Below are 15433 nucleotides of genomic sequence, written 5' to 3'. Positions count from 1 at the left end.
ACTGCTGAACCGAGTCATTGCCAAAGGAGAATTTACTGTCAGAAATGATTTTTTTCTTTTACTTTCAAAATGAAAACGTGTAATTTTGCATTAACTATCATCAGAAGATGTAAGATCATAATGATGAAGAAATCGTGCCAAAAACATCAGTCAACATTTGTCAATCGTAGCACATTCAAGCCCTGGTGACGTCCTGGTCCCTGAGCTGCTGAGTCTGGTGGCAGCACCACAAACCTCTGGCTCTGCGGGGGTTAACAACATTCCCGGTTTGCTCTCGTCACCACGACTGGGAAGCTCCTGATGTTCCCTGTCAGCAAGTAGAAGAGCAGGAGGATCACCAGAGATCCAACGCGTGGTACCTGGACCACTGTCGTGGGCGTCTGGAGAACCGAGTGGATGCTGCTCAGAGAACTACTTGAGGACGTGATGGCGTTTCTTCACCATCAATCAAAGAAACTCTCAGGAAGCCGAGTCGACCCAAACACCACTGAGTTTATTACTTCTCTACACAATAAATAAAACGTTAATATGTCAGTGATTATTCTAATGTGCGGACATTTTAGTTTTCCAGACACACTGAACAGCTGCAGAGTGATTTACTATTTAAAGACTCGTCCACAAAATGGCCGCCGGACCTGCTGCGGACAGTCTGATCTGGGCTCTACTGCTCTGCAGTGGGTGGCGTCTCCGGCTCATCGTGGCTCGGCCCCGACATCTGCATGAAGAGGTCCCTCAGCTCCGTGATGTCGTCATCGAGCGACGGCAGGGGCGGGGTCGAATGCTGTTCACGCTCTTCAATGAAATCCCACAGTCGGACGTTGTTCATGAACTGAAACCGAACCAGAAACACAGATGATGAAGTCGAAAAGTCAAACTGCTGAACTATGGAACAACATGGCAGCTGTGGCCTCTGACCCGCACGTTCCCCTCTGAGCTCAGCTGTTTCCGGGGCCGGTCCGGTTCTGCTCGGGTTCCGTCGGGGTAGGCGTGAAGATACAAACACTTTCCTCCAAATGGGCACAACCCACGACCCTGATCGAAGTACTTGCAGGCCTTCTTACTGCAGAGACACGAGATGCTCTCCGTCTGCGTGTACTGCATCAGCCCAGAAGGTTCTGCTGGGACAGGTACTCACCTGACTCCAGACTTGAAGAGGTCCACCAGGTTGTCCTTGTCATCCTGGTCCTCCACCCAGTAGACCGAAGGGATGACGAACTCTGAGATGACCCGACACTCAGGACATGATCTGAGATGACATTCAGTGAAGGTGTTAACTTGAGTTGGAATATTTAATTTACAAACTACAGAACAAAGTCCAAGACCCCAACAACGTGACGCTGAGGTTCCACATGGAACTTCCCTTCACGGGAGAAAGTCTTACTTGATGATCTTGTTGCTGAAGTTTCGAGTGCAGCGCCACTGTCGGATGCAGGCCAGACAGAAGGTGTGACAGCACGAGGACAGAATACCGAACCGGCGGTCCGAGGGGTTGGCCTTCTGCACCACCACCTCCATACAGATCGAACACACCTGAATCACAACCACGACAGCAGTTACTACGACCGCCAACAGCAGAGCGGCCTGCTCCGAGGAGGGAACCCACCTTGTCCTGGCTGAGCTGGGCAGCAAACGCCTTCTCCATGTCCGTCTCAAAGGCCAGGAGGCACATCTGCAGACAAACGGACAGAAGACACGGCGCTGTCACATCGTTCCTTATCCGGCTCCGCCCACGCAGGGAACCTGAAGCGTCATGGTGCCTGTTGCTAATGCGTCCGCTAACCTCTGCTAGTTGGACCAGGTTAGCGGGTCTTGTGAACATGACGGAACCTGACCTGACTGATTTCACCGCCTCCAGCCAGATGTCACTGTCGCACTTAACACTCGCCATCTTCACGTTTATCGTTTGCTGCACACTTGATTGACGATTTTCTTCAAATTTGTAACTAAACACTTTGGTAATTTTATATAAACAATTTATCCACAGACATGAATGGCGACGGCGGTGGGCAGCAAACATGGTGGAGATGAACGCGCACCTTCTCGTGAGCCCTCCTCTGCTCGGGGTCGTAGGGATGCAGCACCTGCAGCCCGCACACCTCACACTGGTCTCCATGGAGGTACGTACAGTTTTCCTTGTAATAACAGTGACCGGCGGCGGCGTATGGACACAGCTGGGGAAGGTAAGCCCCTCCCACCTGAGGAGGTGCTACAGTAACAGGGAAAAGAAAACAATTCATGTGGCTGTTGATCAGCCTGTAGTCAACCAATCAGGAGCAGCAGCCTCTTGGTCTCACCTTGCTCCTGCGCTGGGGTTTCCAAACCCGTCCTGATCGCATCCACATACGACTGAGGAGCCGCTGCTGCTGTAACCTCTGACCTCAAACTGTCTGCTCGACTTCCAAACACGCTGTCGACCTGCGCCACTGAGTGACGGACGGACAGAGAGTTCATGAACCTGTAATACTCAGCATGTTGGATGAAACATCCTACAAAAATGAAGCTGAAGCATTTAGGAGGTGAGGTTTCCCTGTTCTCTGCGTGTCCTGCTGCTGCTCACCAACAGGGGGCAGCACTCAGCTACACGCCACTGTAGGTGAGAGTTGACATTCCTTTTTACGACACCACAGAGCCTTTGAATACGGAAAAATCTAAATCAGTTGCAGCTCCACCCCTGAGCTGCACCGAGTCAACGGACGCCGCCTCAGTCACCTCTTTCTCTCGGAGCCATCATCTTCTTCGCTCCAGCTCTGACTGAAGCTCCGCCTCCAGACCCTCCTCCGCCCGCCTGGTAATCTGAAGCTCCACCCCCTCCTCTGAAAGATGGCTTGATGTGGTCGTATCTGCACAAAAGTCACACACACACACACACATATACACACAGAGTCTGGTGACTGAGGTCATGACGGACGCTCCCGGCACCTGAGCAGAGCGTTACCTGCAGCGCTCCCCGTAGGCGCACACTCCTCGCTGGTAGAACTTGCAGATGGTGGAGGGTTTACTGTTGGTGGGGTCATGAGAGAACTGACAGCGGCTGCCCTCCCTGCACACGCCGTGGAGGAAGTACCTGCAAAACACATGCCTGTTACACCCCTCCCACAGGAAGCTGACAGAGACACGCTCATCACCATGGCAACAGAGGAACTTGTTCCATTACAGGTAAACCAAAGTGAAATCTGATTCCAGGACGAACAGCAAACAGAGCCAGGAGGCCCCGGAGTCTCTCCTGGCACCGCTGACACCAGCCGGCGGCCCCGGCCTTCATCACGCCCCCAGATATCGATGCTTCATTGATCAGCCTCCTCTTATTTGCTGGCCTTCACAGCAAGCAACCTGCGCCCTGCTGTGGTCACGTGACTTAGGGCTTTACCAAATGTTATGGGGGGACAGAAAAACGGTATTATAAAAATTAAAAGTTTCCATGAATTTTCAGAGAAAATTAGATATGAAAACATCAGGAGGAAAGTCTGAACAGTTCCTTCCTCCACGGTGAGAACACAGTAATACTACAGATACTAGTGCAGGAGTACCACTGAGCAGTACTCACTTCAATACATTAACAGGGACTTTCAGGTGTGATGATCACCAGTCACACCGCGAACCGAGCGCCTTAAATAAAACACACCAACACCCGATGCAACATCTGGATCGAGAGAAAAGCAGCTGGACGTCGCCGAGCCCCGGGGGACGTCACGGCAGTCAGGAGACGCCCGCGCTTCCTGTCGTTCAGGTCCGCCGGGACGATCCCGACGTTCGGTCCAGTCTTTGTTACACGATTCACACGAGGACAACTGCGTCTGGTGCGCAAGCTAGCAGCTAAAAACATTAGCATGAGGGCTAACGGATCCCCCAGGAAGGGGGCGCGAGCCGCAGTTGCAGACACGTGACTGACGGACTCACCTGCACGTCACCTGTTTGGTGCTCATCCTCCTCGCGGGGCGTCGGCTACGACACTTCAGGGGGATCAAATCTGCGAAGTTGCGACTGTGGTGTCCCGCTCAATCAAGTCCGGTTGACACCTGTAATCACAACAGGAAGTTCCTCTTCTTCTGTGGTCAGTTGGCGGGAGGGGAACAACGAGTCGGCGCGATACCGCCACCGGCTGGTGTGGCAACGGAACAGGATGTCGAATATTGAATTAAAAAAAAAAGTGAAAAATCAGAATCAGAGTATTCTTTTTTAATCTTTTCTCCTCCTGTAAAGTGAACTCAGAGTGAGGCCACGCCTCCACGTCCCGCAGCTGCGTCACGCAGCGGGAATCAAGAACTTAATAATTAACTGCAGGTGGAGGGCAAAGTCAAAACAAAGCAATCTGAGCAGAAAACGAACAATGTTGGACAAATAATTACAAACAAGTAGCTTGTGATATTCAGGTGCTCGTGGACATTCACTTGTTCTTCTAGGTCAACACATCTGACAACGACAACTTCTCAACGTGTCTATGATTTAATAATGTCACATGCTGAGCTCCCTGCTCATGATTATGGCAACTTTCGGCTTCCATACAACAGACCAACCACCTTCACCGTGGCTCCGCCTCCACCTGCTCCATTTCCTGTCTGCTCACCTGAATCGAGACCTGCGGTTTGGCCCTCATGATGGAGACCGGAGACCTGCTGCAGTTCCGACACTGCGGCAGGACCGTTTACACGCTGGCCGACGCGGCGGGGCCGTCGGGGTTGCGGTGTCCGGTGTGCGAGCAGGCGGTGCGGCTCAGCCTGGAGGAGGCTCCGGTCCGGATCCAGACACCGATCAGGAACGGGCACAGCGCCGTATGCTGCTTCCTCGTGACGTCACAGCGCGGATTGGCTGGCCTCATGTAAACTGTTCAGTTAATTTCCATTATTTTATTCATTCTCACCTCTAATAAAAGGCTGTAAACTAAAATGCTGCATAGACGATTGAGTGAACCAGGAGCCGGAATTCAGGGCTTCTATCATGAGACTAAAAATGGACCTTCATGAAATAAATGCCTAATGCCTACACACACACACACATCCATACATATATATCTATATCTATAAGAAGGCAAGTTTTTAGGTGAAGTATGAGTTGAAGTCCCAGTGAATGTTTGTGGTGTATTTGGAGTCATAAATCGTCAACAACTGAAGCTGCATCTTCCGTCCATTCCAAATGTCCAGTTTCTAAATGTAAACTCAAGTGGCTTCGTCTAAATGTCTGTCTGGGTCTCTCAGACCTGGGCTGGTGGCCTCCTCTTCCCCAGGTGGTCAACACTTCAGTCTCTGGGACTCTTCAGGGATTTCTTCAGATTTAGTGTGAATGTCCACTTGGACTTAAATACAAGACAAAACATTTTGGTCCCATTCTTGTGAACGCGCTACCTCAGGAGTGCTCGGCCCAAACCTCTTCTTCGTGTAATTATTAGAAGGCAAGGTGCCAATTGTATTGTAAAGTTGGGCTTTAAAAATAATTTGCCCAAAAGACAAATTCATGGTCTCATATTTGTTATTTCCATCTGTTTGTGTCTCCAGTGAGGAAACTGACTCGGAGCTTCACGTCGGCGTCTCCAACTCTGAAGGTCCCGGCCACCTGGACCTGTTCCTTCATTCCATGTTTTATTCCTAGTATTTTATTAACTCCACGTTTCATGGTACTGTGTGACACTGCAGGTGTTGTATTCAGTTATACAGAGTCGGGGGTTCAGTGTCAGCAGCAGGGATGGGAGCACAGCATCGTCATCCCTCTGGTTGCCCCCGACAACCACATCCTCAGTTTCACAACACTGTGGGACAGACAGCTGGAGACATTCGCCAGCCAGGACTCCTGGACGCCAGACAGGTTCCACTCCCCGCTCATTCTGTGGTCCATATCCACATGGCAGCCATTTTCCTCCGACATATCTTTTAGCATGGGAAGCTAGAAAGCTGGATAATGTCAACAACTTGTACAATCAAATGTAAGAAATCTTAAATTATTGTTTCATGCTTTTTCAGTTAAACAACAACTGGAAAAAAACAATAGCCAGCAACAACCTGAAGTGACATGGGGCCGTATTTGAAGTTAAGTCAACATCAGCTACGTTAGCGGCAGCTAACGTTATCATTCAAACTCTTACTAGTTCACGTTGCAGGTTGTTGTGTTACGTTATTTTTTAGGAGTACTTTAACTTCCTGTGATAGTAAATGTACTGCTTATATGTGATTCAGTGAGTACAATGGCACATCCCATGTGCTCACTCCTTTCCTATCGTACCATGAGGCTCAACCACTGGCAGCATTCGCTGGAAGGTGTTTGAATGTCAGCGGTCGCTGTCAGGTACGGGTAGCTGAGAATGTTGTCTTGCCTTCAGATGCGACTGAAGGTCCCACCAGGTTTGTTGCAACAGCAGCGATGAATCACGACGTAGGTGCAAGTTACAGCCTAACAAATTAGACTAAAACAACGGGAATAAGCTAAACATACTGAATGTGGCTGGCTCTTTCTCTGCTCTGCATTCATTTTGTACTGAAGGAGGGGAAACATCTTTGTGAGTTTATCAAGTACACAAAGAGGAAGCTGAACAAAACTGATGTCAGAAATTATATGTACACAAGGGTGACAGTAGAAAAGGCTGACTTTAGTTACGTCTGTGTTTCCGCAGGTTTCAGGAGGAGAGGGAGTTTGGCTCTTGTTGCTATGGTTTTGCTCTTGGCTTTGTTAACCAGTTGCTGAGGTCACAGGGCAACCGGCCAATCAGCAGAGAGCGTTTCACTGCTCAGTACGTGCTGCCCAGGATGACGAATACTTCCAAATATGTGTCAGTATACCAGCACGTCTGTCGCCGTGGATACTACTGCACAGGAGGCTTTGTCCAGGGCTCCTGAACGTCTCTTCAGCTCGATGTATGTACGGGAACACTTGGATCTCCCAGGGTCCCTGAACTACCGACCTTCACATGGTTCCAGTACTGCTGAATTAAAACATGTTCATTTAGATAGTTTGTGTTCAAAAGATTCTAGTTTGATTTCATATTAATTTTTTACATTATTATGAATACAACACCCTCCTCACATCAGCCTAAGTAGAGTTTTACAGAGTCAGAATCCAGTTCTGGCCCCAGGTGAACTTGACCCACTTTCATGTCACCTGATCTTTCCAGTTATAATCTCACAACCCTGAATCCTGGCATCCATTAAAATAAATAAGTTGGACTGCTGCAGCAGTTAACATCCCATCAATGTGGCACTCCAGCACGATGAAGAATTCAGGTTCATTAAATGTCTTGCAGACGTTCCTCGAGTCCACATGAACTTTTTTTTATCCTCAGTCTGAACAAACGCAACAGAGCCGCCGGATCAGATCACGCTTGGACAGCTGAGATGGAAAAACGCCTTCAGCCGCCATCCTGGTGCTGATCACACTAGACGGTTTGTTTGTCTGGAGGGTGAGTTAAACCTCCCAGAGTCAGGGCACATGACCGACGGGACCTGTAACCTGATCAGCTGACCTAATTAATGATGTAGTCAGAACCAAGCTGTAACCTAGCAACCAGGTGTGGCCCAGTGGAGGAGAGAAGAAGAAACAGATGACCAACAGACAGAAGGAGACTTGCAGCGAGAGGAGGAAAAGATGTGAAGGGTAAAAGTAGTAAGGAGAGGAGACGTTAGAGAGGAGTGAGGAGAGGAGACATTAGAGAGGAGTGAGGAGAGGAGACAGAGGAGTGAGGAGAGGAGACGTTAGAGAGGAGTGAGGAGAGGAGACAGAGAGGAGTGAGGAGAGGAGACAGAGAGGAGTGAGAAGAGGAGACGTTAGAGAGGAGTGAGGAGAGGAGACAGAGAGGAGTGAGGAGAGGAGACAGAGAGGAGTGAGGAGAGGAGACGTTAGAGAGGAGTGAGGAGAGGAGACAGGAGTGAGAAGAGGAGACGTTAGAGAGGAGTGAGGAGAGGAGACAGAGAGGAGTGAGGAGAGGAGACGTTAGAGAGGAGCAGTGAGGAGAGGAGAGGAAGTATCAGAGGAGAGGAGGTGTCAGAGGAGCAAAGGGATCAGAGGAGGCATCAGGAGTGGAGCAGTGAGAGGAGAGGATGGAGCGCGGTGTGATCCGGCTGACCCACTGTCAGAAGGAGATCTTTTGTTTCTCTGTACCTGAGGAGTGTCCGAGCTGTGGGGAGGAGCTGAGGGGGAGCAGACTGCAGGAGGCCCCGGTCAGCCTGCCCTCCCCCCTCACCAATGGACACAAGAGCTCCTGCTGCCTGCTGATCACGCCTGCTGACAACAACAGTGTCAGGTAGATGCTCGCACGTCCTGATCAGGGCAGTCGGCCCAAACGTGCTCTGAACCCACGACTCTCACTGCTGTTTGATCCTCAGAGAGTTTGACGGGACGTCAGATCTGCACACTGGGATCTCCAACACTACAGGTGGGACTCAGAGGTCAAAGGTCAGGCCGACACTGATGCTTCTCCCCTCTATGTGTGCATTAGACAGACAGAGAGCTGCTGTCTGTCTGACTGCTAGTTAGCTTAGCACAAGGAATGGCAGCAGGTGGGAATCGTTAGCGTACCAGCTATCTTCACTATCGTGTGTGTCCATCAAGTCTGGAGGCTGTTGAGCAGGTCAGCGTGTTGTGTGTAGGTGTTGTGTATAACTACACCCGGGCGGGAGTCCTCAGGGACCACAGTGGGTGGCAGCGCTGCGTCAGCGTTCCTCTGGTCAGACCTGATAGGTTTCACCTGCTGGCTCAGTGGGATCAGTACCTGGACCGCTTCTCTGACGGACCCATGTGGGACCCCACCTGGCACAGGTAGACACACCTGTCTGTATATCTCACTACTGGATGAATGTTTTATATTTCAAACTGTTGAATGCGGCCACCAAATGTTCCACGTAGGAGTTAGCCTGTAGCTGCCTGATCGACAGGGTTGTTCCATGTTCAGTCTAAACGTTTCTGCTATGACCTCACATGGTTCTGATTCTCCTGATGTCACTCGCAATGTGGCTGCTTGGTTGTCACGTCTGTCGGTGTTAAATAAAGTCAGAAATCACTGTAAATCTCACATTTAGCTGCTCCCCAGACACTCGAACCGGCTGGAAGTTTCTAAATACTTTGTGGACGCAAAGCTGTCGTGAGCTCTGGTCACCAGCAGGTGGGGAGCGGCGAGGAATGTTAGTTGTACCTGCATACAGGCCCCTTATATCTGAGCAAATGTTCGTGTACGGGAGGTTGCAGATACAACAGTTTAGAGGTTTAAACACCTATATTTTAAATCTAAAAAAACCCCAAGAATAACAGATGTTTTTAAAAAGCATCCTCTCCTCTTGTCCACTCCGGGATAATCCAGGATTTGTAGATAAGTGGGGTGAAACCACAGACATCGGTCACTAAAGTCTCAACACTTTTCTGATATCTGTGCACCTTGTTCAGTTTGCGGGTCTTGTCTGTGTCTCAGCTTCGACAAGGACAGCCACAACTGCTTCAGCTTCTGTCTCCAGTTCATCAACAGCGTCCTGGGAGTGGAGGGACGGCGTCCTCTTAGCCGAGAGACCTTCACTCACAGCTTCATCCTGCCAAGGATGACCAGGGTCTCCAAATACATCACTCTGTACCGCCACATTGAGCGACACCACTACTTCCTGGTGGACAGACCAGCAGACAGTGACAAGACGAACAAAAGCACAGATCTTGAAGCTTGATTTAAAAATAATATTTGCTGTGAGAGTTTGGACCATGTGAGCAAGTTAATTAACAGACTGTCCTCTGGACTGGCTCATCAAGAGTTTTAACACTGTTTTTGTTATGGGGATGAAATGAATAACCAGTTTGTTAATATTTGGGGAGGTTTAAAGGACCTTGTGACCCCTGTAGGCGGTGAAATGTAGCTGTTAGTTCCCGGTAAAAATGGCCAGGCTGTAAACATCAACAATGCCTCTGCAACTAGTGCTTTTTGTCCTGGTGCTAATCTATGTTACTGTATACAAATAAATTAATGAAATTTTTAAAAAAGCAATTGTGTCACCGCCCATAAAACAAGAGAAACTGACTTACTCCCGTACACTAGGTGGCAGTAAGCACCGTAAGCTGGTATTGCAAACGCCAAAACACTGAGATGGGAACCATCGAAGCGGCTGTCGGACCAAGATTGGGTGACACCGTTGCGTCCGTCGGTGAATTCAGCTGACCAGCGATGTGGCGGTGTGGATGAATGCGTGACTGGACCGACACCGAGAGACCTGTTAGCAACCTAACTTAGCCTTGAGGCTGAAGAACGAGTAAGATGAAGCTAACCAGCTAACCGCTAGCTAGTCATTAGCGAGTTCCACAGCTGAGGAAACACCGGTTCTCACAGCAGACCGACTCGGTCTGACCCGGTCCTACCGGGCACTGACAGCATGCAGGCGGAGTTCCGGGCTCCCCGGCGGCGGTGTCGGGTGTATGAGGCGTATGAAGCTCCGCTGCCGGTGAGCCGCAGCCCGGAGGAGAGGAGCACTTACCGAGCGGAGCTGCTCAACCAGCACGTGCTGGTCTGTCACCCAGACCACATCCAGAAGATTCACAACCAGGTGTGAGATGCTGCTGATCAGCCAGGCTCCTCCTCCATTATGTCGAATCGGTCTAATTTGATCAGATTTACAAATCACTGATTCTGTTGATCGTGAAAATGTGGAGTGTTGGATCTGATACCGGGCGGCACAGAGACGTCTCCCCATCTGATGAACTATGCTGATCTTGCCCGCTGGTGTTTCAGGGGTATTTTGGTAAAGGCGTCCTGTCCAGAGCCAGACCGACCCACAGCATCACTGACCAATGGGAGCGTGAGTTGACCCCTGCACAGTGATGACCCTCCTCCTCCTCCTTCCTCCTGTGAGACGTCTCTGTTTCTGTTACAGATCATGAAGGTTTGTTTCTGCCTGTAGTGTCACAGTCCAGGTGAGTGACATCACATCCTGTCTGATGATATCATAGCTTTCAGTTGTTTGAGTTTTGAGACTCAAACATGTCCTCAGCTGTCCCATCGCTTAGTGCTGTGGGCTCTTTGGTCTCCTCTCTTCCGTCCTGGGACCCTGATGTGTGTCTCAGGAGAGGAGCAGTAGGTTACAGCTACGCCCAAGTCCAACCTCCAACCTCACGACCCGCAGACTTTTTAATTTAGTGCCAACAACAACAAAAACCTAATATGGACACTACAGCAAGTGCAAGGAAAACAATGTTACGGCACAGAAGCTTGGATGTCTTGAATCCTACCCTCATGCCTCCGGGGGGAGGGGCTTAAACATCAGGCGATAAGGTGGGGAAAGGTACAGGTGTGTGTTTCTATGAACTCTCTGTCTCCCCCAGGTATGAGGAGCTGCTTGCATGGGCAGGCAGAGCTCTCTCGGCTCAGGGATTGGCTGAGGATGCTGTCAGTCAAACTTTGCTGCAGCTGTCTCAGCCGGTAGAGGCGGAGGATGTGAGGGAGGAGGCGGAACAAGAGAGGAACAATCACAGAGTTGAGGAGGGGGAGGCACTTAGTCCAGAGGGTGGAGTCTCTCCTCATACAAAGAGGATCCGGCTGGGGTCAGAGGTCAAGCTGGAGGCCAAGAAAAGGTGCAGGGAGAATTTTTGTCTTCACCTCATTGAATGGAAAACAAACAACTCAAAAAGCGCATTTCCCAGAAGTGGGTGTGATGTCTCCTGTTTCAGGTTGGACCCACAAGACCTGAACCCTGACCAGGACCCTGGCCCCGCCTCTGACCAGGACCCTGATCCTACCTCTGACCAGGACCCTGGCCCCGCCTCTGACCAGGACCCTGATCCTACCTCTGACCAGGACCCTGGCCCCGCCTCTGACCAGGATTCCGATTGCAGCCCTGACTCTGATACTGAGTCTTTAGTACCGGGCCCTGGTTTTGTCTTGGTGGTCTCTAACAGTGAGGTGAGTCCTCCTCTGAACCTGGCTCTGGTCAGCGTTCAGTGGTGATGGTTCCAGGGTGTTTTCAGTGTGTTGTTGTTTTGTGTTTCCAGGGTGACAGGGTGACCAGGCAGGTTAGACGGACTCCATTCTCTCTGACTGAGTACCTACAGCTCAGTCTGGAGGAGGTAACGTCCACACAGCAGGATTAGTGGTGTCCTCACTGCACTGACCGTCTCTGTCCTCACCTACAGGCCTTCTTCCTGGTCTACGGCCTGGGCTGTCTGTCTGTCTGCCTGCAGCAGGTAACTGAAGCTGTGACATCCATTTCCATATTTCTTACAAGTGACATCATCAATTTCCCCTGCTGTGATTGGTCAGGAGCCCCTGTCAGTTATCCAGCTATGGAGGAAGTTGCGGTCTCTGCAGCCTGACTTTGTCAGCTCATACGCAGCCTATCATCATTATCGCAGCAGGGGATGGGTCCCAAAAGGAGGGAGTGGGGCCAAGTACGGCGTTGACCTCAGTAAGACCCCACCCACATCTACACGCTGGCCAGACTCAAAGTTAGACCCCAACCACAACCAAGTGCCACTTCGATCAGGTCACAATCAGGGCTGTTGGCACTTTCACTGACATAAATATGAATGTATAAATGGATAGAATATTATGGGATATATAACTGCTTGACCAGGACAGGGAGCGGTAGCAGCCGTCTCTGTTGCCACAGTGATGCCTTATAATGACGTTTTCCTTCCTCTACTTGATCAAGACCTGTTAGTACTTGAAGAAGAAATTTGTTGTTGGTCTCTACTACGCATAATGATCACAAAAATCTTCTGTTCAGTGTTGTACAGGAAAGGCCCGCCCTTCTACCACGCCAGGTGGGACACACACACACACACACACACAAGTTAACAACTACCTGCCTGACTCTAACCTTAACCTTAACCTTCCCCTCACCCTAAACCTGTCAGTGGATTATTTGTATGGCGTCTCACAGCAGAAATGTTGAGCTGAAAACCCCTCTGGCTTGTTCCTATTTCTGTGAGCCAATCAAAATCGTTGTTTGTGGGACGCACACGTACAATGGATCCATAGAAGATCCATCTGATTAAAAAAGTGTCCTCACTAAAATAAAAGATCAAATCTCTCCAAAAAAAACCCAAAGAAACCGACCCATTATTTATGTAGTTTCTGTCTGAAAAAATGATCACTTACCCAACATCCTTTGTTTTAAAAACATGCTGCCCTCGATGCCTGTGTCGTCTCCTGCAGTTATTCAGTGGTGATAGAGCGGGTTGATGATGCGTTCAGAGGCTCGACATTACGACCGTTTTCATGGCGTTCTCTGGCAGCCCTCAGCAGGATCACCGCTAATGTTTGCAAGGTAATAACACGTCACGTTCAGTCAGCTCAGATTTCGGAATGCCAGCAGACGACAAATGTCAGGGATGAGGTGTTTTTGTAGTGAAACAGGAAGTGGTCTTCTCCTGGCCCCTCCCTCCGGCAGCCAATAGGATTGCTGGTGTGGTGATTGAATCAGTAAATCAGCTCTGATGAACAAAAGTTGATCTTCCAGGTTTAGTTCATCAAGATCATTTTCAGTAATGAACCCTCTGATGATGCTGGAAGCCTGGAAGCTACGGTTAGCAGTGCTAAGCTAACATTAGCCTATTGAGGAACTACACCAGGGTCACATGACTTCAAGGAAGGTAAATGGTAAATGGACTCAATTTTATATAGCGCTTTCCTACCTTAGCGGTACTCAAAGCTCTTTACAGTGTCGTCTCATTCACCCATTCACACACACACATTCACACACTGATGGTGGAGCTACCATGCAAGGCGCCAACCTGCTCATCAGGAGCAATTATGGGTTCAGTGTCTTGCTCAAGGACACTTTGACATGGTCACCAGGGTCGGGGATCGAACCAGCGACCCTTTGGTTGCTAGACGGCCACTCCACCCCTGAGCCATGCCGCCCAAAGGTGTGGGGATGAGCAGTGGTCTGGCAGTTGTGGGTAACTGACCATGTCCAGCTGTATTTGTATCGACTGTCATGCACGAGTAATAATGTTCCATACTGACCTGCTTGCCTCACTTTGCCTTCAGGAGCTGATGTTGTGTTACATCATCTATCCAGCCGACCTATCAGAGGCTGAGCTGGACTCACCTGCATGTCTGAGCAGACTCAAGGTTCAGGTAAACCCACTAGATTTTCCTAGACAAAATAATAATAATCATTGATATTGTTGTTATGGGCCAGCACGGTGGAGCAGTGGTCCTCCCTGTGGCCCCCATCAAGAAGGTTGTGGGTGGAGCAGTGGTCCTCCCTGTGGCCCCCATCAAGAAGGTTGTGGGTGGAGCCCCGGCTGCAGCACGGGGTCTTTCTGTGTGAGTCTCCATGTTCTCCTGTTCCTGCTGGGTTCTCTCTGGTACTCCAGCTTCCTCCCACAGTCCAAAGACATCAAGAGGGACCAGGTTAATCCAGACTCTAAATTGACCGTAGGCGTGGCTGGGAGAGCCAATGGTTGTCTGTCTCTATGTGTTGGCCCTGCCATGGACTGGTGACCTGTCCAGGGGGAAGGCTGCTGGGATAGGCTCCACCCCCACCACCCTCAACAGGAGAAGAGGGGGAACATGGAGGGATGGATGATGGGATAGGCTCCACCCCCACCACCCTCAACAGGAGAGGGGGAACATGGAGGGATGGATGATGGGATAGGCTCCACCCCCACCACCCTCAACAGGAGGAGAGGGGGAACATGGAGGGATGGATGATGGGATAGGCTCCACCCCCACCACCCTCAAAAGGAGAAGAGGGGGAAGATGGAGTATTGTTGTTATGAAAACATCCAAATCCATTTGGGTTTATTGTAAACCTGTTGTTCTGACAAAGTTGTCAAAATATTTTTTTAAAGGTGTCCTCTCTCTCCAGGAATTGATAGTCAGCAGATGGGTTTCCTCCAGAGAACGAGCCGAGCAGGAGGACATCTGATTGGCTGACGGAGTGGTGGTGTGACAACAAGCAAGAGAGATGAAGAAAACAGGGAAGGAAGCCCATCTTAAGGCAGCAAGCCTGATCGTGGCTGTAGTCCCTGACCAACTGAGAGGATGAGGTTGAATGCGCCCGCTCAGCCTCCAGAGTGGCGTCTGACAGGACCCTGAGAGTGACGCAGTACACGTGAAGAACAGAGTTGCTCTTTCTCCTTTCTTCAGTTGTACCGAAGTGTGGAATATTTTTTTCTTGTTGACTTTTACATCTGCTGGATTCTACCACAGGTTTAATTAATCAGACTCCAGAAGACAATCAGCTGTGCGCTCATCTTCTCGTGGGGTCGATGCCGGTCTAGACTGTTACTGTCTGTGAGGACAGGAAGTGAGGGGAGATGTTGGCTCCTGTCGGTCGAGTAGGGGAATAGTTAAGAAGCGATCCAGCTGGCACAGCTTCCTGGTTCATACCGGTGAACTCTGCTCATCTTCATGTGCAAGACGCCTCTGTCCACTCTGCTCTCACTCACTTCATCCTAAGATTGTTATGCATTAATGTTATAATAAATGAAATAAAAATGAGCTGGTATTCTGGTAGCCAGTAATGTGTTTGTCATC

General features: G+C 50.0%; 4 protein-coding genes across 6 annotated transcripts; 3 read left to right on the top strand and 1 right to left on the bottom strand.

Annotated features, from left to right (window-relative positions):
• Positions 1–472: 472 nt before the first annotated feature.
• mkrn2 (makorin, ring finger protein, 2) lies at positions 473–4705 on the bottom strand. 2 transcript variants are annotated; one of them, XM_086200430.1, is made up of 11 exons: positions 4565–4705; positions 3898–4016; positions 2936–3064; positions 2710–2840; positions 2295–2423; positions 2037–2206; positions 1604–1669; positions 1382–1530; positions 1136–1246; positions 916–1060; positions 473–829 (listed from the first exon to the last, which is right to left on the bottom strand). In XM_086200430.1, the coding sequence occupies exons 2-11, from the start codon at positions 3921–3923 to the stop codon at positions 662–664; spliced, it is 1224 nt and encodes a 407-aa protein (XP_086056556.1). In that variant the 5' UTR covers positions 3924–4016; positions 4565–4705; the 3' UTR covers positions 473–661. The 2 variants fall into 2 exon arrangements, with proteins under 2 accessions (XP_086056556.1, XP_086056555.1); XM_086200429.1 differs by lacking the exon at positions 4565–4705 and having other exon boundaries at positions 3898–4252.
• mkrn2os.1 (MKRN2 opposite strand, tandem duplicate 1) lies at positions 4519–7588 on the top strand. Of its 2 annotated transcripts, XM_086200433.1 has the most exons (5): positions 4519–4816; positions 5490–5536; positions 5628–5796; positions 6599–6839; positions 7265–7588. In XM_086200433.1, the coding sequence occupies exons 1-4, from the start codon at positions 4593–4595 to the stop codon at positions 6819–6821; spliced, it is 663 nt and encodes a 220-aa protein (XP_086056559.1). In that variant the 5' UTR covers positions 4519–4592; the 3' UTR covers positions 6822–6839; positions 7265–7588. The 2 variants fall into 2 exon arrangements, with proteins under 2 accessions (XP_086056559.1, XP_086056558.1); XM_086200432.1 differs by lacking the exon at positions 7265–7588 and having other exon boundaries at positions 4523–4816; positions 6599–7246.
• A 242-nt stretch (positions 7589–7830) lies between these two features.
• On the top strand, positions 7831–9830 carry mkrn2os.2 (MKRN2 opposite strand, tandem duplicate 2). The gene is made up of 4 exons (XM_086200431.1): positions 7831–8221; positions 8304–8353; positions 8568–8736; positions 9383–9830. The coding sequence occupies exons 1-4, from the start codon at positions 8019–8021 to the stop codon at positions 9624–9626; spliced, it is 666 nt and encodes a 221-aa protein (XP_086056557.1). The 5' UTR covers positions 7831–8018; the 3' UTR covers positions 9627–9830.
• A 193-nt stretch (positions 9831–10023) lies between these two features.
• tsen2 (TSEN2 tRNA splicing endonuclease subunit) lies at positions 10024–15404 on the top strand. Its single transcript, XM_086200428.1, has 12 exons — positions 10024–10493; positions 10679–10745; positions 10821–10860; positions 11269–11517; positions 11614–11845; positions 11935–12009; positions 12076–12126; positions 12203–12347; positions 12669–12705; positions 13100–13211; positions 13937–14026; positions 14763–15404. Exons 1-12 carry the CDS (start codon positions 10323–10325, stop codon positions 14820–14822), a joined length of 1329 nt encoding a protein of 442 aa, XP_086056554.1. The 5' UTR covers positions 10024–10322; the 3' UTR covers positions 14823–15404.
• The last annotated feature ends 29 nt before the right edge of the window (positions 15405–15433 follow it).

This window comes from Aulostomus chinensis, chromosome 3, assembly GCF_037954235.1.
Source record: "Aulostomus chinensis isolate RoL2024-O1b breed Wild chromosome 3, RoL_Achi_v1.0, whole genome shotgun sequence".
NCBI classification, from domain to species: Eukaryota; Metazoa; Chordata; class Actinopteri; order Syngnathiformes; family Aulostomidae; genus Aulostomus; species Aulostomus chinensis.
Note: the sequence above shows the minus strand (reverse complement) of the source record. Positions and strands in the feature narration are given on the sequence as shown.